General features: G+C 36.8%; 2 protein-coding genes and 1 non-coding gene across 3 annotated transcripts in view; 2 read left to right on the forward strand and 1 right to left on the reverse strand.

Annotated features, from left to right (window-relative positions):
* The window catches only part of Smp_077580 (hypothetical protein), a gene marked incomplete at both ends in the record, with an annotated part of 12374 nt that extends 5431 nt beyond the window's left edge, over nt 1-6943 (forward strand). The window contains 2 exons of the mRNA XM_018798512.1: nt 1130-1309; nt 6635-6943. Coding sequence (XP_018653446.1) covers nt 1130-1309; nt 6635-6943 — 489 coding nt within the window. The remainder of the gene's footprint in view (nt 1-1129; nt 1310-6634) is intronic.
* On the forward strand, nt 3025-3095 carry Smp_tRNA_00690_Pseudo_TTG.1.1. The gene has a single exon. It is a non-coding gene (tRNA).
* A 1871-nt stretch (nt 6944-8814) lies between the features above and the next one.
* Smp_077590 (putative pre-mRNA-splicing factor CWC26) lies at nt 8815-12081 on the reverse strand (the record flags this gene model as incomplete). Its single annotated transcript, XM_018798513.1, has 4 exons — nt 8815-9157; nt 10530-10738; nt 10784-10984; nt 11963-12081. 4 exons carry the CDS (start codon nt 12079-12081, stop codon nt 8907-8909), a joined length of 780 nt encoding a protein of 259 aa, XP_018653447.1. The 3' UTR covers nt 8815-8906.
* Between the last annotated feature and the right edge of the window lie 6575 nt (nt 12082-18656).

Raw genomic sequence — 18656 nt, forward strand, 5'->3', positions numbered from 1 at the left:
GGATTCCCATGCTGTTCTAGCTTCAATTGATTCATGATTTCAATTATAAAATTACTAAAAGCTCTACAAAACCCCTTCTGTCATGCAATGTTGAATTTTTCAGCGAGAATTTAAAAAAATCTTTGTTAAGATGAAAGAGTATGGCATAATAAGGTTGGGAAAATTGAAATAAATTTCCCCGTTCAACCATTATGACTGTAACTTTGTTACTTAAGCCTGTTATCACTTTTGGAGGAGTATAGGCCGCCCATCAGCACTCTCCATCCAACCTTATCATGGGCAATCCCTTCCAGTTCTTTCCAGTTAGCATTCATCCTTTTCATATCTGCTTTTATTTCCCGGCGTAATGTGTTCTTTGGCCTTCCTCTTTTCCGCATCTCTTCACGATTCCAAGTTAGGGCTTTTCTCATGATACGGTTTGGTGATTTCCCTAATGTATGTCCGACCCACCTTCACGTCTTTTCCTAATTTCCTCTTCAGCTGGAAGCTGGTTTGTCCTGTCCCACAGAATGCTGTTGCTGATGGTATCCGATCAATGAATGTTGAGCATCTTGCATAGACAACTATTTATAATTACTTGTACACTTTTGATGATGGTTGTATTAGTTCTCCACGTTTCAGCTCCATACAGTAGAACTAACTGTCTTGATGTTCCTATTGAAGACTTTGATATTGGTTGACAGTTGTTTTAAGTCCTTCAATTGTAGGAATACTGTGATTGCTTTGCTAATCCTCACCTGCACGTCTGTATCGAATTTTTCTTGTTCATCGATGATGCTTCCCAGGTACGTGAATGTTTCCACACCATCTAGAGTTTTTCCATCAAGTGTGATTATGTTGGTGTTCCGTATGTTGTATTTGATAATCTTGCTTTTTCTTTTATCTTCATCTGTATTTGTTCATGTTTATGTGATAGGAGGGTTAGGTTATCTACGAAGTCTAAATCTTCTAATTCATTCTCAGCTAACCATTATAGTCTGTGTTCCCTCTTAGATATCAAGATCTTCATAATCTAATCAACCACTAGAAGAAAGAAAAAGAGAGAGTAATCAGTCTTGTCTGGTAAACTACAATTATTGGAATACCCCCCCTGAAAACATAAAAATTTTTTTCTTCTTTTTTTTTATAGATTCAATCAGAAATCTATAAAATTTATGAAAAATTTATTGATTTTGAAAACCATTTAGAACCATTTTATGAAATCGCTTGTCAACAAATAGAAATGATAAATAATCAATTCAATGTTACTGATCGATTAATTGGTTATAAGAATAATCTAAATTGTATTGGATCTACTAAATATACCCAAGTAAGTATGAAATAGTTTGACAACATTCATCATTTTAATCTAAATTAAATGTTTATGAAAGTGATATTTTGTTATGGAAATGATTTGGAACTCATTTAGTTGATCGAAAGTTCGAACTACTCTCCTGTCTGAATAAGTGGATAGGATCATTATCGTTCTTGGTTAGTATGTTTTGTTAGAGAGTTAGGTTTCTACCGGATGGGGTTGATAAAATCTCATGCTCAATCCTCCTCTTTTATCCGGGCTTGGGACCGGCAGTATCCCCCGGAGGGGCTATAGGCGAAAGATACTGTTGTTTATTAACAGTTGTCGACGAAAAATACTTCAGATCCGTTGACCAGACACTATCAGCAACAAGCTACTATGGGATAGAACAAACCACATTCCAGTGGAGGAGGAAATCAGGAAGAAGCGCTGGAAGTGGATTGGGCACACTTTGAGGAAATCACCCAACTGCGTCACAAGACAAGCCCTCATATGGAATCTTGAAGGCCAAAGAACACATTATGCCGGGCAATGGAGATAGATATGATAAGAATGAACAAGAATTGGATAGAACTAGAAAGGAAGGCTTAGGACAGAGTGGTTTGGAGAATGCTGGTCGTCGGCCTATGCTCGATTGGGAGTAACAGGCGTAAGTCAGTAAAGTAAGTAAGTAATATATTTGTCACAGTAGACAGTCCACTAACCACTGATATTTCTAAAGCCCTAAACTTGCTGTTCAGTTTTGTATCAAAAATGTTTTCGTTGTAAACTTTTAGAAATCTAGAAATTATCGTAAGACTTGATCTTCAATTTCGTTTCTATAACTAAGTGAGAAAGAGTCACCGAGTACCTAAAACAATCCATTATGTCTTCTGATGCTTTAAATCAAGTATAGGAGCTCACGTACAATAGAGTTTGTTCACATCTAATTTGGTTAAGCTTTTTTGTCAACTTATTTAACGAACAGAGTCATTCGTACAATAACAGCCTAACTATACTATTGTACCTCTGTTATGTATGCTTGAGCATTACTTAATGCCTACGCATGTATTTCATTCTGCTAGCCTTACTATTAATCGCTTAACTGATTAGATGATTCATTCACTTCCATATGTATATATGTGTACATCTTAATCCTGTTCACCGTACTCGCTTACTCGATCAATCGATCTCTCGCTCGATCATTCGACTCTCATACTCACTCACTTGCTTTACGGCACTACTCTTTCATGCTTGCTTAACGTGTCTGTAATTTGAGATCTCTGTGAGTGGTTCAATAATAAACAATCAACACTTCGTATTCGCCTTCTGATTTATACACCGTTGTGGCGTTATCTATTAACGGTTATCAGGACGAACAATATACAACGTTTAACGATAATATCGAATATCGACCATCACACACGGCATCGGGAATACCATGATATAGAAATTTTGTGAAAATTCAATAATCAATCCAAAGTAAAGAATTTGTTTTTAGCAGAGCAGGCGTCATAACAGGCGCAAAAATGATGACCATGTTATTATTCTAAGCTAATTAAAAATAATTATCTGTGGCGTTAATGACTTTATACAAACAAACTTCACTCATTCATTTAGTATTGTTTGTTTGAATCTTCCCATCCGTGTGTTAGGACTGCAACGGGTCAGTCTCTAATTGGCATATGTGCATACTGTGCGTATTGCCTCAATATAGCCTTAATTCACAAGCATGGTAAGTGGCTATCAGGACTCAGTGACCGAGTGGATAACGCGATGGCGTTTGAAGCGAGGGTACTGGGTTCGAGTCCCAGAGTGGACATCAACTCTGAGATGTGGCAGGTACATCCAGCTGACGAGTCCCAAATAGGACCAAACTTCACTCGTGTAAAAGGAACATCTAATCAGCGTATAATTTGTCATTAGTTTACTTATTATTGATTTATATGCCAGTTATCAAATCTCTATACTTGAAAATGTACATATACGTTTAAGAAGGAAACACCAAACTGATCAGGATAATTTCTGAGTTGAATTGATTGAAGTTAGACATTAACACCGTTGGATGTCGACTTAGTGGTTTAGAGATTAGGCGTGAGACCGATAGTCCTGGTTTCGAATCACGCTAGTGGGATTGTGAATGAGCACTGCTGAGGAGTCCTATACTAGGACGAAACGGTCATCCAGTGCTTCCACATTTTCCATTGTGATCTAGCTTTAATCGACTCACGAATTCAACTATCAAATTTCTCAGTTATTGATATAAATCGAACAGATTACGTGACATACCGTAAAATATACAAATTAGTAGTAAGATGTCAAGTGTACCAGTAGTAATCAGAATAACAAAGATTATAATTAAATGAACAAATATGGATTTTTGTTTTCGGTAGTCATGTATAGCGAAAGGTACTGGGTTCGAGTCCCAGAGTGAACATCAACTCTGAGATGCGGCAGGTACATCCAGCTGACGAGTCCCAAATAGGACGAAACGCTCGTCCTGGATTCCACTGCTAGCCACTATCCATCTTTGCTTACAATGCTTGTGAAATAAGACTATATCGAGACAATACGCACAGTATGCACATATGTCAATTAGAGACTGACCAGTTGCAGTTCTAAACATTAATGGGAAGATTCAAACAAATAATACTAAGTGAAGTAGTGTATAGTGTTACAACAAATAATGTCATTTCTAAATGAGTATTTATCATCGATACAATAGCTGTCTAAGTGTTACATTCATAGCGGCGCTTTCTGTTTCGCTGTAGACCCCACATGGGAGATATAATACATTGATTTATTGAACATATAGATGAAACCGGAGTCCATTGTTCACAAAGTAATGAAATTGGTCACTAATGTTTTTTTCTCCAATAAGGTGAATTGTATTCTATATATCTGAAAACATTAAAATTTGCATAATTATAGCTATAGTTGAGATCATGAGTCCAATTGAAGCTAGACCACCAGAGAAAACCTGGAAACACTGGACCGGCTCAGCGGACTAGAGGAAAAGAGCTCCGGCGCGAGACTGGTAGGTCCTGGGTTCGAATCTCGCGAGGCGGGATCGTGGATGCACACTGCTGAGAAGTCCCACAATAGGACGAAACGGCCGTCCAGTACTTCCAGGTTTTCCATGGTGGTCTAGCTTCAATTTTGACTAATGATCTCAACTATATATAAAATTACTAAAATCTCCACAAAACCCCTTCTGATAATTATAGGTATATCAATATGATTTTAGTCAAGAGAAAAGACCTCGTATTGCTCCACGATTTAATATTCCTAATTATGATCAAATAACTTGTGATCCTTTAGATCAATTAAATAAAAGCTGTGAAACAAAGCACAATGAAGTTCAATGGCCACCAACAATCCAGGTAATTCGTTAAACATTTGTTAATTTAGTCGGTTATCTACAACGTTCGTTAATTAAACTTTGTAAAGATGCCTAATATGCTGTAAACTTGATTACCTCCTGGGTCGGTAAGCAACCACAAACTGGTAACCACTCAGAAAATGTTAAAGAAATACTGAGTATTTATTTCAGTCAGTCAGTCAGCTACAACGTAGGACCAGGCACACATGCATCGGTCCAAGTTGCCATACCTCGTTAGCACAACAAGATCAACACCGGATTCATAGAAGTAGTTAATTTAGTGGTGGTAGTATATAAAAGAAAGATTGTATATAAGGATATAGTACAGGAAGAAAGACAGATTTGAAGCAATTTTAATCTTAAGGTTTAAGGGAAGATAAAGAGTGTATACACCTACGCCATTGTGATCGATTCTGAGCCATGTCACCTAGAGTCTCCAACCATTGGTTACGATAGTCACGCGGACCCCAACCAAGTAGTCTGCATCTACCAACATGGCTCAGACTAGAAGTTAGTGACTTCTAGCTCTGATGCCACGTTTGTTCGATTTCGAATTCTTAAAAACAGTATGATACTGAATAAACCTAGCTGTTATTGTATAGTCAGTCAGTTATAAGCAACATAGAATCTGGGATATATGCCCATTGGTTCAAATTGCCACACCATTCCAATACAACAAGGTGAAATTATTAAAGCAAATGTTTATAATAGTAAACGTACCAGCAGTTTCATTGATAATGGAGAAGATTACGCATACACAATATGATTTGAGAATGAGTCAATAAAATAGAAAAGTATACGATAATTTCTAAAACTCAAGATCTAAGGGGAGACAAAAAATGAGTACGTCTGTGCTATCATGTCCGATTCCGAACCATATCATCCAACTTCTCCAACCACTGTTTACGATAATAGAGTGAACCTTAATTAGGTTACATCAACAAAGCATCATACAGTATCGACAGGACAAAGGTATAAACATTTAAGACACTTTTGTTGACTAAAGCTTCCTAGTCATTCCTCAGTCTTTTCACTGGTCAACATATAGATAAGCATATTAAGTGGGCGAATCGAATGTTTCACTGGTAATTGAATGGCGTTAAGAATGCGGACCGTTTCATCTGAACTTAGTCATCTACACCATTATCCCTGAAAGTCCTTATTTCCACTGCTTGTCAGGTTATGGATGAGACAATTTGGGCGAAAAAGCTGTGAAATGAGCTATAATTTTCAATGTTGTTTTGGCTGATGTCAGCCGATGAATGGCAACTAGTTTTAAATCTTATTTTTGTTGTCAGTGTTTAGATTATTCTTTCGTCTGTGAGAGCATCGAAAACTAGGATTCATATACATTTGGTTAACGAACTCTAGATGGAATGATAAATTCACTACAAAATACACAGCTAATAAATTCATTTAGTATTGTTTTTTGAATCTTCCCATCAATGTGTTAGGACTGCAACTGGTCAGTCTCTAACACATCGATGGGAAGATTCAAGCAAACAATACTAAGTGAATTTAAACTTCACCCCATTGCACAAGCAAGTGGCTATCAGGACTCAGCGGCTGAGTGGATAACGTGATGGCATTTGAAGCGAAAGTTACTGGGTTCGAGTGTCAGAGTGAAGATCAACTCTCAGATGCAGGTACATCCAGCTGATGAGTCCCAAATAGGACGAAACGCGCGTCCTGGATTCTACTGCTAGTCACTATCCATCTTTGATAACACAGCTAATAATTTATTCATCATTGGAGAATTTTTTTAAAAAGTTGTCGGGATAGCAAGTCAGTGGATTAGTGGGATGACGTTTTCATACGATTAACTTTGCATTCTAAATTAAGCGTAAAATTGATCGAACGACAGTTTATTCAAATGTTTCAGTTTTCATATGACTACTTACTTTTCAGTTTAAGTAGTATAAAATGTCAAACTGAAATTAACTATTTTCATTATCCTCTCCTCCTCCGAAAACACATAGGAACAAGCAGGAATATGTATCAAGTATCCTGGTGAATCAGAAACTCATTCAGCATATACAAAACCAAATCATTGTGTATCAGAAGTTTTAACAAATCATGGTCAACTACGTGTATGTAAACCAGGTTATCAAATTAATCCACATTCAGAAATTAAACTAGATGGATATGGTCCTATCAAACAGTATGAATTGAATAAAATCGGACAATCAGAGTATATACAAACATATACTTGGCCAGATGGTAAAAAAATACACACAAATCCATGGAATAGATCACGAGAAGCTAATCATTTCTATGGTGTTAAATAATTTTGATAATTGAATTGCTTTCATGAAAAGAAGCATTGTAACGTTTCTGATATATTTCAGATTAGTTTATTTACTTTATAAAAATCATTAAGTAAATAAATTTGTTAAAAGCTAGGGAGCCTTTTTAAAAATAAAATTAAGGCCCCCAAATGTCCTGGTACGGCCGAGAGTGGGAAGAGTCCGCTCTCCCTCTCCAAATGCTTTCACATCGCCACGCGTATATAGCCTCTGTCACGGAAGTCCTACTCACTGCCTTTTCGTGGCATTACTGTTGTTTACGAAATTGAGAGAACGGAAAGCGAATGTCAGGCGCTTTAACCGGGTTGGTGGACACTGCGAGTCCACCTAGGGGAGTTGAGAAACTCTGATTCTAAACTAATGTAGCACATGGGCTCCAGTATTCTGATGGAACAAATGGCGTATTAATCAATTATCGGTCACCGGCTACCATAGGACTGCATCTTCTCATGATGCTCCACTGCCTTGTGAATCAGATCTTTAGGTCGAAGACTCCGGGTGTGGCTCCTTAAGAAAACCACCCGTTTCAGTTTGGGCACCTGGGAAGTATCACAGCCCTTATACAAATCAAATGAGATTTGTGCGGCGCATATATATTTGGTGCCCCCTTGTACCAATATTTATGTGTTTAAATAAATAAATAAAGGGAACGCCAAAGACGATTAGCCAACCAGGACAATAGGATTAGATCGGCATCTATAAGTGAGTGATGGGCGAGACTGTAATTTATGGACGAACCAATCAAGTGTAAGATAATAGGTCTCGGATTTTGGCGTGAAAGTCACTCATCCATTTGGCTCAATAGTTTTTGGTTTATAGCTGATGTCAGTTAGTGATGAAAACCATAAATATACTTTCTAACCTTAACCATCAAATATATATCGAAAAAATGCTAATTCCTCACACTCGTTTATCACACTCATTTGGTCCTAGTTATTAGGTGGACACTCTCAAGGTCACTTTAGCGTTTCTCAAAGGTCCTCCATAAATTATAGTTTCACTGGGTAATAAAACATTTCCCGACTCTCCAAAAATATATAACACGAGGCCAGCTGAAAAACGAGTACTTTAACCAATGTCACTGGATCACTGCGAGAGAAATGATTGCGTTGACAGGTTATGAACCGGACTCAGACGGCTTACTACATCTGAGTTAGTTTTGACTTACTGAGTAGGATAACAGAACACTAAAATATTTAGAGACATATTGTATGACAAACTAAAAGTTGACGGTAACCTTTGATCCAATTAACGTGATTAAAATAATAACGGGTCGGGTGCTGAGGAATGCAAAAGATTCCAAAGGTTCAGCCAGAACTATTCAGAAGAAAGACTTTAAAAATCTCTTTCTTGATTCTTCAAAACATGGGCATGAAGTTGATTGTGACGCTTCGAAACCGAGATCCTTAGCGTCTTATTCCCAAGAATACCCATTAATCTTCTATTGACAAACATGCGTCCTGCATCGTTTCGTCTTCAGATGGGGTTGCAGAAAGGCTGATTTTTCTTGTTCTCTCAGTTGTTAGAGATAAGTTAAATATTTGGGAGGGATTTATAATACGAACTAACCTATGGCCTACTTTGTGATATTGTATCTGTTTTTATGGATAGCGTAACCAAGTCACTACATAACGATGAGCAATAAGAGTTCAGACAATAGATCAGACTGATAGGTAATAACCATTTAAAGCTCACTAGGTGACGAATTTCATTATATTTCTAGGATTGATAAGAAAATATGTTATTTAAAGTGAACAATCATAAGTCCATGATTTCACAAAACGGCTAACTGTGTGCGGTACACCAAACAACGCCTCAAGTTGACATTACATAGAAGACTGGACTAAAAGTCTCTAATATAAAAATATATAATGTCATAATACATCTGTACACTGTGGAATGGATAGAAACTTTACAAACAATAATAATAATGTAAGTTATTATTTTACATATCTTCCACTGCCCAGCGTTGAGCTATTTCACGTTCAACTCGTCGGCGAGTTTGATCTTCAACTATTTTTTTTTCAAAGCCATTACTACGATCCACGCCATCCCAACGGAAACCAGGCCATATATTATAACGATTTGGAGGTGGCTCAGGACCTTTGTAACGTGGTCGAGAATCTTCCTCTTCTTCGTCATCGTCACCACTATCGTCTGATTGGGATGAGTGTGAGATGTCGGAATGAGATGAATCTATAGATAACCATAGAAAAAACGGTGTATGGAAATAACAGATGGGTGAACTGATCAGTTCTATCATCAACACAGTACACCGATGATACATGCAAAACTGTGAAAAAACTAGTTGCCTAAATGATTATCAATCCTTAGAAAATCTTGAAGTTTATTGACCAGAGTATGGAATTTGAATTTCAAACAGAGAAAGAGACGAGGCTAGAATAAACATTAATACAATTTGTATGGTCATATGCTATAAATTATAAACAAGTTACACTTTCTTTATCAGTGAACAAAAAGAAGAGAGCCATTTGGGAGAGATTTTTGAGTCAAACGTATATCTACCACAAAAAAGCATCCAATTCCGTGAGAGCGCAGACGTTTGGCAATATTCGAAGTTCATTTTAAAAAAATAAGTTGAAGGATGTTTTAAGATAATAAAAAGTCAACAAAGTACAGAACAGCGGTTTCAACATTGCTGACTTACATCAGAGGATTTAGTAAAGGATGCAATGCATACTACTCAAAACTACTGGTAGATTTGACGACTACAAACTACGAGAAATAAGCAACTACTAAAACAGTAATTTTAGTGTTTTTCAAAGAAAAAGTATATACGGGAAATAGAAAGTGAAGATAAAGAACACGCATTAAATGAAGACGACGAAATAATTTTGACACGAGAAAAATATGAATGATAATTATAATTAGGAAGATGATAGTTTTGACACAAATGATTGTGATATATGTTGCATACGACTAAGGGAAGCCATTATTTCATATATAATACATGTTAGAATAGACCTGGATTTGGGGGAAATCTAAGACGACGAAATTAAATTGTGACAATAATCCATAACGTTATCCATTGATCACTGGAGCTATATCGGGAGTTTCTAGTTGAAACCCATGCAGTGGTGAAGTACATAATTAAAAAAAGACTAATTTATTTAGTTTGCATCATCTTATTTATTTCCTAGCCGTTTTAGCAACAAGCCTATCGCTATGCTTTGATGTTGATGTGATCTCTATCCAACTTTCACTACTCTCAATTACTATCGGTTTTTATGTTAAACGGTTGAGTTATTAACAAGATGTCTTAATCATATTTTTAGGTTATGACTACCTAACTTTGTAGGTCAACCTTTCCAAAATCATACAGCTTACATCGACATTAACATTTATATGTTCCATCGGAAGGTTATCGATTTAAGAAAGTGGAGGATGATTTACAAACTATGAAAAGTCTACGATTGAGATGTCACTATGGACAATCGGGTGGTCAATATTCCTTTAATGTAAGATAAAGTAGCCAGTCCAGATAGATACACAAAAAGCACAACTATAAACTTTGTATACCCACCGAAAGTCATGTATGTGGACTTACGTTTGTGCTTTTTCTTTTTGTGGCTTTTCTTCTTCTGCTTCTTTTTAGCTGATTTCCGGACAAAATACTGAGCCATAGGATCTTCAGAATGTATTTGTGACTTTAGATGTTCTGTAAGATCTTTATCACTAGCATATCGTGCCAGTGGTTTTGAACTTTCATATTCCTGTTCTTTAAGTTTATTATAAGTTTCTTCTAGAGTTTTGATGCTATTAGAGAAAAAAGGTGTATCTTATTCAAACGACTAGACAAACCCTTTATTCCATACATCGTATCTGGCTTCCAACTCTGCTTCCTTTCTCGACTTGTCTTCTTGTTTTGACTTTTTATCTTTGAGCAAAGTTGCCTGTCGAACCACTGTAGGTAATGGTTCTACGAACGATGGGTCTGATGGAAATTCAAAACTATCCGCATCTGTTTTATAGAATGCATCTAAAGTTTCAGGGAGATCGCCACTAAAATAAAGAGAATATAAAATGGACCACTATCTAAATAGGGGGACTGGTTCACTAACTTATTTCTATAGTAGGTTGACAATGAAAGCAAACCGTTTTAAAACCAACAAATTTAAAGACAACTACCTACTGTAAAACAGATTAGACGAAGTAACGGTTACGTGAGGTTACAAACAAAAATATAGTAATAAGACATTGTCATAATTTCGTACTGTTCTTAAGGATAATTATCTAGGTAAAAGGATCCCTAACGGTTAAACTAATCCTTCTTTCGGGCTACCAAAAGTGAGTTACTAAACAGCTAGAAATAGACAGTTAATCTGGAGCGTGATATGAATTACGCACCACGACAATGGAGTGCTAGGAGTTTTTAGAATTCCCTAGGCTATGAGTGTTTAGTATAAATGACTGATTGAACAAGAATGAGTACCGTTTGGAATGAGCGCAGGATCATGATCAAAAGATGACTTACAACATATGGAAGGCAGCTGAAACATGACAACTAAACCTATTGAAAGGATCGTTTTCTTGCATTAGAAGAATAATGCTAAATGAAAGATCGATCTCGTCAACATCTTAAGGAGATTAGGTAACAGGAAATAAGAATGGGACTCGATCGAGGTTAAAAGTGTACTGAATGGTTTTAGTGGAGTTTATTGAGAAGATATTGATATAATACGTTACATCGCTAGTTTAGTATCCTGAAGTCTTGTAGATCAACAGGTCTTGTAGTTTGAGAAACATCTGGATAAAGCTATTGGACGCGTAGATCGAAGTCCACATCTTACTGACAACAAAGCAGTACGGCTTCAGTATGGCCAGCTTCCGCTTGGAAAATTCCACCAAGTGAAAAAACTGCCAACCGAGACAGGTGGTTTTCATAGGGGGTAACTCCTTGAATCTTTATCCTAAAAGTCTAATCCAGCTGGATGTTGAACACGATGCACTTTGAAGAATTGACTTATTTTGGAGACTTACGAGATGTATTTCACTGTGACGTCGTTAACTGTTTTTCGTTTCTTCTTACTACCCACAGGTTCGAGGTAGCGTCTCAAGTAATCAGCTTTATTGTCCTTCGAAGGGTCGTTTGTAGTCATTTGAAGTTTTGGGAACCATTGGCCTTGACGTCCAATTTACGGTACGTAGGTATGCAATAAACAATATATTTGCGATGAGCTTGTGCAAATCAGATGGTTTGTTTATATTTGTTTCATGGTGTCACAGTACATTTCTCCCGTACTCTGTAGTAAAAAGTGTTAGGCTGATCAATCTATGCTAGTTCCTTTCCTCTGTTTAATTGAGAAATCCGGCCTTTTTCTGAAATAGTTTTTTACTGAAGATTATATCAATTGTTCAAGTAGACTTTCTCAGACCACTGAACTGAGGAACCATAGCTGAGACTCGTATATATCAGGCCATAGTTCCTAGAGAATTTTTGTGATAACTTCGGAAATGACTAGTACTTGTTGAGTCAAGTAAACAAAACGTTCCAGCACTCAAGTTGATTGACAAGACACTAAACGCTCATGTACAACTAGCTGTAACTTCACAATAATATATGAAAAAGAGATTCAATCGTCTTAACTATTCTTCACTTGTGATATTGTAAAGTCGTACTACAAATTTAGTCACTATTTTTTGATCATTTTAAAAAAGCGGAGTATTCTCTAAAATTGTACGTATCGCGGATGTGATATCAAGTAGGTCGGATAATAAATTCAAAGCGGTTCTTTGTCAAAACATCTGAAGACCTTGAGGCACATTCTAAATTTAGGGAAACCTCGTTGTTCAGTCTTTCCCAAGCCATTGGCAAAGATAACGCCTAAACCATCTTGTCCCAAAACTTTTGGAAGTAGTGCCCCATTGATAAATCAGTTTTCACTTAAGGAAATACGATAACTCCCATTACAGATGATAATTAATCCATTCAACTAGTTTAGTGACGTTTCGGGGGACCATCAGAGTGACGCGGCACTAAAGACTCAATCACAATAAAAGCTTTGCTTGTATGAAGAGTTAAACAAGCATCTGCGCTCTTGCCGAAAAGGATAGTGGCATTTTTCTCTGCCTGAGTCTTCTCAGTTAACTGTTTATTTGCTTACAGTCAGCCAGAACTAGCCAAAACCACTGTAGTCATTACTATTGGTTTTGGTTATATTTTATTAGCGATCGACGGTCAATGAAGTTCATACTAGTAACCTAACACCTTTCTGTGCCATCTGATTCCACAGACATATGACAGTCGCTAAAAATATCTGTCTGGTGCAGTATAGAGACATCTATAGCAATTTTTGAGCGGTGTGAAGCCGTCTGTCAAATAAACGTGTTGGGGTCATCACAAAACACTACTGTCAGCCATTTTAGAAGCATCTGGTTCAAAATCCAACTTGAGATATTGAGAACTGACAGAGAGAAGTCTACTTGACTTATCAACACAGACTTCATTCGTCATCTAGGTTAACACTTAAGCCCAGACATTTTGAGTTCGGACCAGTGAACATAGAAAAACAGGTGGGAGAGACAAGGAGGCAGACTATCACCTGTATCGGCATTGGTTCTTGAAGACACGATCCTGGAACCGGAACATACAATAACTGAGAAGACTCATTTGTGGAATTTTAGGAAAGTTGGACGCGAGGACTTTTCTTCAGGATGGACATTGTTTGTGGTATCTTGGCGTTTATATGAAATATGTTATTCTATAAAAAGCCTAAAAGTGCTCTTTAGAGGTTATCACAGGCAGTTCTACTGGTTGTCTGAACGGGACAACTCACAGTAGACAAAGATATGACTTCGAAGTAAGATTTTACCATGGTAAGTCCATAAAATTGGATTAGGTCAATTGTTTCAGTAGCACAGATGAATAAACGGACACCGATCTAGATCAAAAATCTTACAGGCCATCAACCCAACGGCATCTGGGTTCGGTATGCTACAAGGCCTAGGCTGAGGCTGAATAATCTATACCAAAGCTTCTAGCTCTTAACAATCTCGTCCAACAAACATCACCATAACAGCACGTCCAACAGTGGATGGTGTTAACGAGGCAAGCCCGTAGATAAAAATTTCTCAGTGTCAGAATCAAATCAGACATGCTGTTAGCAATTCACATATCACTTTTCAATGAAATTGATCACACACAAGTTACTCAGAATCACCATTAATTGTTCCTGGACTCCAAAAAAGGTCAGTGGACACTGTTGTCATTATAACGAAGACCAATAGATATAAATATCTGATAGATTCAACCTAAATGGCAACCGAAATATGTAAGGACAAACCCAAACACTGTGAAATCTGGCAGAGTTAGCCAATCGGTGATGAAACACTCTATATAACTCACCCAGACATGTAATACCGAAGAATCGCTCATCAGCCATACAGTCGAAATCCTTGAACTCAAACAGCTTATTTGTATTAAGTGACATATCAGAAAGAATCCCAGTCAGACTTGGCTTATAAGAAAACCTATCCTCGTGGCTACGAGCCATTCCGAAATGACAGGTCTGACACTAAATGATGTTGCAATATTCAGAGCGCACGAAATTTCTTCTTTCAGAATCAGTCACTGAGGCGTGACGCAATTTATTCAAAGGGAATACCATGGTCCTGTAAATAAGCTCTACAGACCATGCGAAGCCCCAGATAAACATACTTTTGAAAGCCCACTGAGTTTTGAATTCCTTAAAGATGACTGGTTAAACTTCATAATCTACAGTTGTGACAGTTCATGCCTAAACTACTTGAAAAACAGTGTAATTACCTGTCCCCATCAGCCAAACCAGAACTAGTGAACCAACAGTGACACAAGAATTCTTCTAATCAACAATTACAACAAGTTAATTCATTAATACAACAGTCCTGGCATGATGTATATTAAAACTGCCTAAACAACAATAATAATTACAAATGTCTTGGCACAGTAGGTGAAACGGCATCGTAATAAAGGCGATCATCAAACGACCTCCTCGGATTCGTTTCTTGTGGTCTTTTAGTAAAAAATACTTCCAGACTAATTAAACTATCCTTAACCACACAATCTGTTCGATATGTACGTTCATGGAACGATGATACTTTTAACTCATAACAACCTTTCTGAGGAATATCCTTCTGATCTGCATTTCCGTCTTGAAGATAATGGAATGTAATTTAACACCACTAACACTGCCCTCATATCTTTTCACGTTAGGTACGCGATCTACTTAGTCGATTCTGCTTTGCACATCACGTGCTTCAGTTATCAGTGAGTGTTTTATTCAGATCTTCCAGTTTCTTTAGCTTTCTTCTGTAGACATTATCGTCTGAGATGTCCACTGTTGAGACAGACAAGACAATTTCATACATTCTACGGAATTCAATCTCTACATTTTACTAAGGCTTTCGATATTGCTGCACAGGTTCAAGTGGTGATCTCTTGTAATTAGCAAACATTCACTTCATCGGTTCATATAGTTATCGTTTCCAGTTGTGTAAAACCGTTTTCGTGGTGAGTGCTGATATTTTATTGAAGTGGACTGGTATAATATCTACACAAAACGACTCAAGGACTAGTTCTAGCAATTCCGCAATATCCGATAATCTCAGCTTCGTGCTCTTTAGTCCACGAAAACATAAGTCGGCCCGCTGTCTTCGCAGTCATGAAGGTATTTGATCAGACACTACCTTCAACACTGACACAGAAATTTGTTCATTTTCCATGTTCATAGACGGCAAGGTATTCACAGAAGCTAGCAAATTATTCAGTTGTTCGACTTGGTAAAAGTCAACATGTTATGCAGAACAAATGCAAGAATGACTAGCGGATATTCAGAAAGCTGGCAATCTGATCATTTAGCAGTCCGTGAACATACTGAAATTGATACAAATAATCACAGATAAACGTCATGTGGACAGGTGAAGTTAAAAGGGGAGACATTCTAAAGTTATGGTCAACGAGAAACAATGATTGTTGAATTCCAAAGACACTATATGCTACTAAGAAGAGGAGCAACTTTCTTTGTTTACTTATCGATGGAATTAAGGTAGTTGATGTTGTATAGAGAGTCCATGAAAACCATTCGGCTCAAATATTTTCAGACTAACAAAATCATTCACTGAATAATAAATTATTTCTCCAAGTCACAACGCGTGTGTATTCGAGAAATACGATAGTTGAACAAATCATTCTAGTCGATTTGGTTTGTTTTAGCTCCAAGTACGATCGAAATGTGTTTCAATGTCTGTTAGCATTCTAAACGAATATTATCAATACAGAAATTGAATCGAACAGGCGGATATCCATTTATTATCAATAAAAAAGCAGTTTACAATAATGTTGAGAATACCCCAGATGTATATCTCTGAATAGTTGTAAACTAATTGAAGCACTGGAAAGAAATGTATCCATTAATCGTGCCCAATCATTGTCTCATTGAGATTACCACTGATCGAATGACAATCGATGAATGTATTTAAAGAAAATAGTAAACTGATGACAAGTATAATATGTTCATAAATCAGCAGGAAGAAACTGTAGAATGTAGAAAACTGTTCTTGTTCACGGTATGCTTTCCACTATGCAATTGTGGATATAATCACCTATAACAAGGAAAACGTAGATGTTTACTTCATTATCGATGTATTCATATCAACGCATGTATCAGTGAAATAATAAGCATTTGCAGATGCAGGTTTATTATCTTAGCAGTTTCTCAACATTGATATATAAAAAATGAACAGTAAGTGCCTTGTGTTTTGATCTGTCAAATATTGACAGATAATCGTTTGCATAACAGAACATCATATACATTGAGCCATTCAACTAAAGGAACGAAGTCAGTCATAAATGCATCACCACTCAATGTCTACCTTTCAGCCATTCGGCTCTACATCTCGTAATGTTTTTATCGAAATGTTTCAGGATGAATTCTTGTGAATGCTGTGGATAGAAAACACTAATGCTTCGGAGTCCTAATTTCTACAGAACGATATCTATGGATGCATGATATTTGACGGACAGTTATTGAAATTAAAATTTTATTATTTACTTAGAACTTACAATAAACATTATGAAGCACCAACAAATCCAGGCTGCACCTATTAAAACATTCTAAAACAAGGGAAAGAAAAAATTGACTTCAATTCCTCAAATTTATATATAATTATCAGTGATGAAACAGTATGACCATACTAATTAACACTACTGTTTTCAAACTAATATGTACCACATCATTGAAGAGTTCAGTCAGTATGTTATTGCCGATTTCGACATCATGTTCCTTTTCTATCTCATGCCTGACAGTTTTCTAAACAACGGATTAGTTTCTTTATTGATTGTAATGAAGCTAGTGATTCTACAAATGTCAACACGTTACTTAAGGGTGTCCTATTCTGGTTTTGCTATGAGCACTATTCTGTTACACAATCATAATAAATGGTACTAAGAATCAACTACTCAAATGATAACATCGTTTCATGATGCTTTGTATTGAAAATATACAGTGTGAAACCAGCAACAGAATACAGAGTATTACCAGTTTCAATTCATGTGTAAAGGGAACTGGTTTCATTTTACAATTTATACGTGATGACGTGGTATAAAACACTATTGTATTTGCAATGACCGCAAAATGATGTGGATAAACGTTCAAAGCAGCTGTACACGTATTGGAAAAAGAAGAAATCTTCCCAAAATTCCTCGATGAAATGTGAATTGAAAATATATTTCCATTTCAGTGTACGATGTTTCTGTTTGGAAACAGTTCGCTGATGTTGATGACCAGTGTATTTTGTCCGAAACAGTGTTACTATTCGAGTAAACCATTAGCAAATCAATAATAATCACTACTCACCACTAGTTTGTGGAAATCTATGATTAGACACACTTACAATTTCCAATCTCACCCCTATTACAAAGAGAATGAATTTAGCTATTGCAAATACACAACACATCGTGAACAATAATATCTTCCATTTTCTTTGTAATACTTGTAGCTTTACATTTATGAAAATCGCTAAGACACAGAACACGGTAGCCACAAGGAGAGAAGTAAACTCTTCATACCATTTTCCTAGTGAAATTAGTAGTGCAACACCAACATCCATAAATATCATCTGGATAGAGAAAAGAAAGTGTCAAACCATTGTAGTGACCGGCCAGTCTCGATAAGAACACGATTGGAATAACAGAAACAATTATTATTATTGTAACCAATTGTACCAGAGATTGTTTTACTGTATTTGTTTAACTGTATCAGTTTCACTTCTTGTTCCATATCCGCCTTGTTTGGTTCGAGCTTGCCCACGCACTGCTTATTCGCTTGTACTCTTTGGCACGTCTCGGTATTATTTCGATACCACGAGATCGCCAATAAATATACTTGATCTGGACTAGTAAAGCCTTCTGATTTACGGGCTATCAAGGGAACCAAGTCGTTTTTGGACGCGTAATTGAATAGTAGTGGTGATCATAGTCCATCCACGACTCGACATCCACTACAACTGGTGAGCCGTATTTGGAACACGCAATACAGCTGGTAACCCAATCCATCGAGCACAAGTCAAACTTGGCCAATTCTCCAAACCAGATCAATCCGGTGAGTCTATTTATCTATCCACATCTGTTGCATATATTCGTATTGATATTTTTCAATATATAATATTTTGGCAACTTAATATGGTAGATAACGATAAG

The sequence above is a fragment of the Schistosoma mansoni genome, chromosome 6 (assembly GCF_000237925.1).
Source record: "Schistosoma mansoni strain Puerto Rico chromosome 6, complete genome".
Taxonomy (NCBI): domain Eukaryota; kingdom Metazoa; phylum Platyhelminthes; class Trematoda; order Strigeidida; family Schistosomatidae; genus Schistosoma; species Schistosoma mansoni.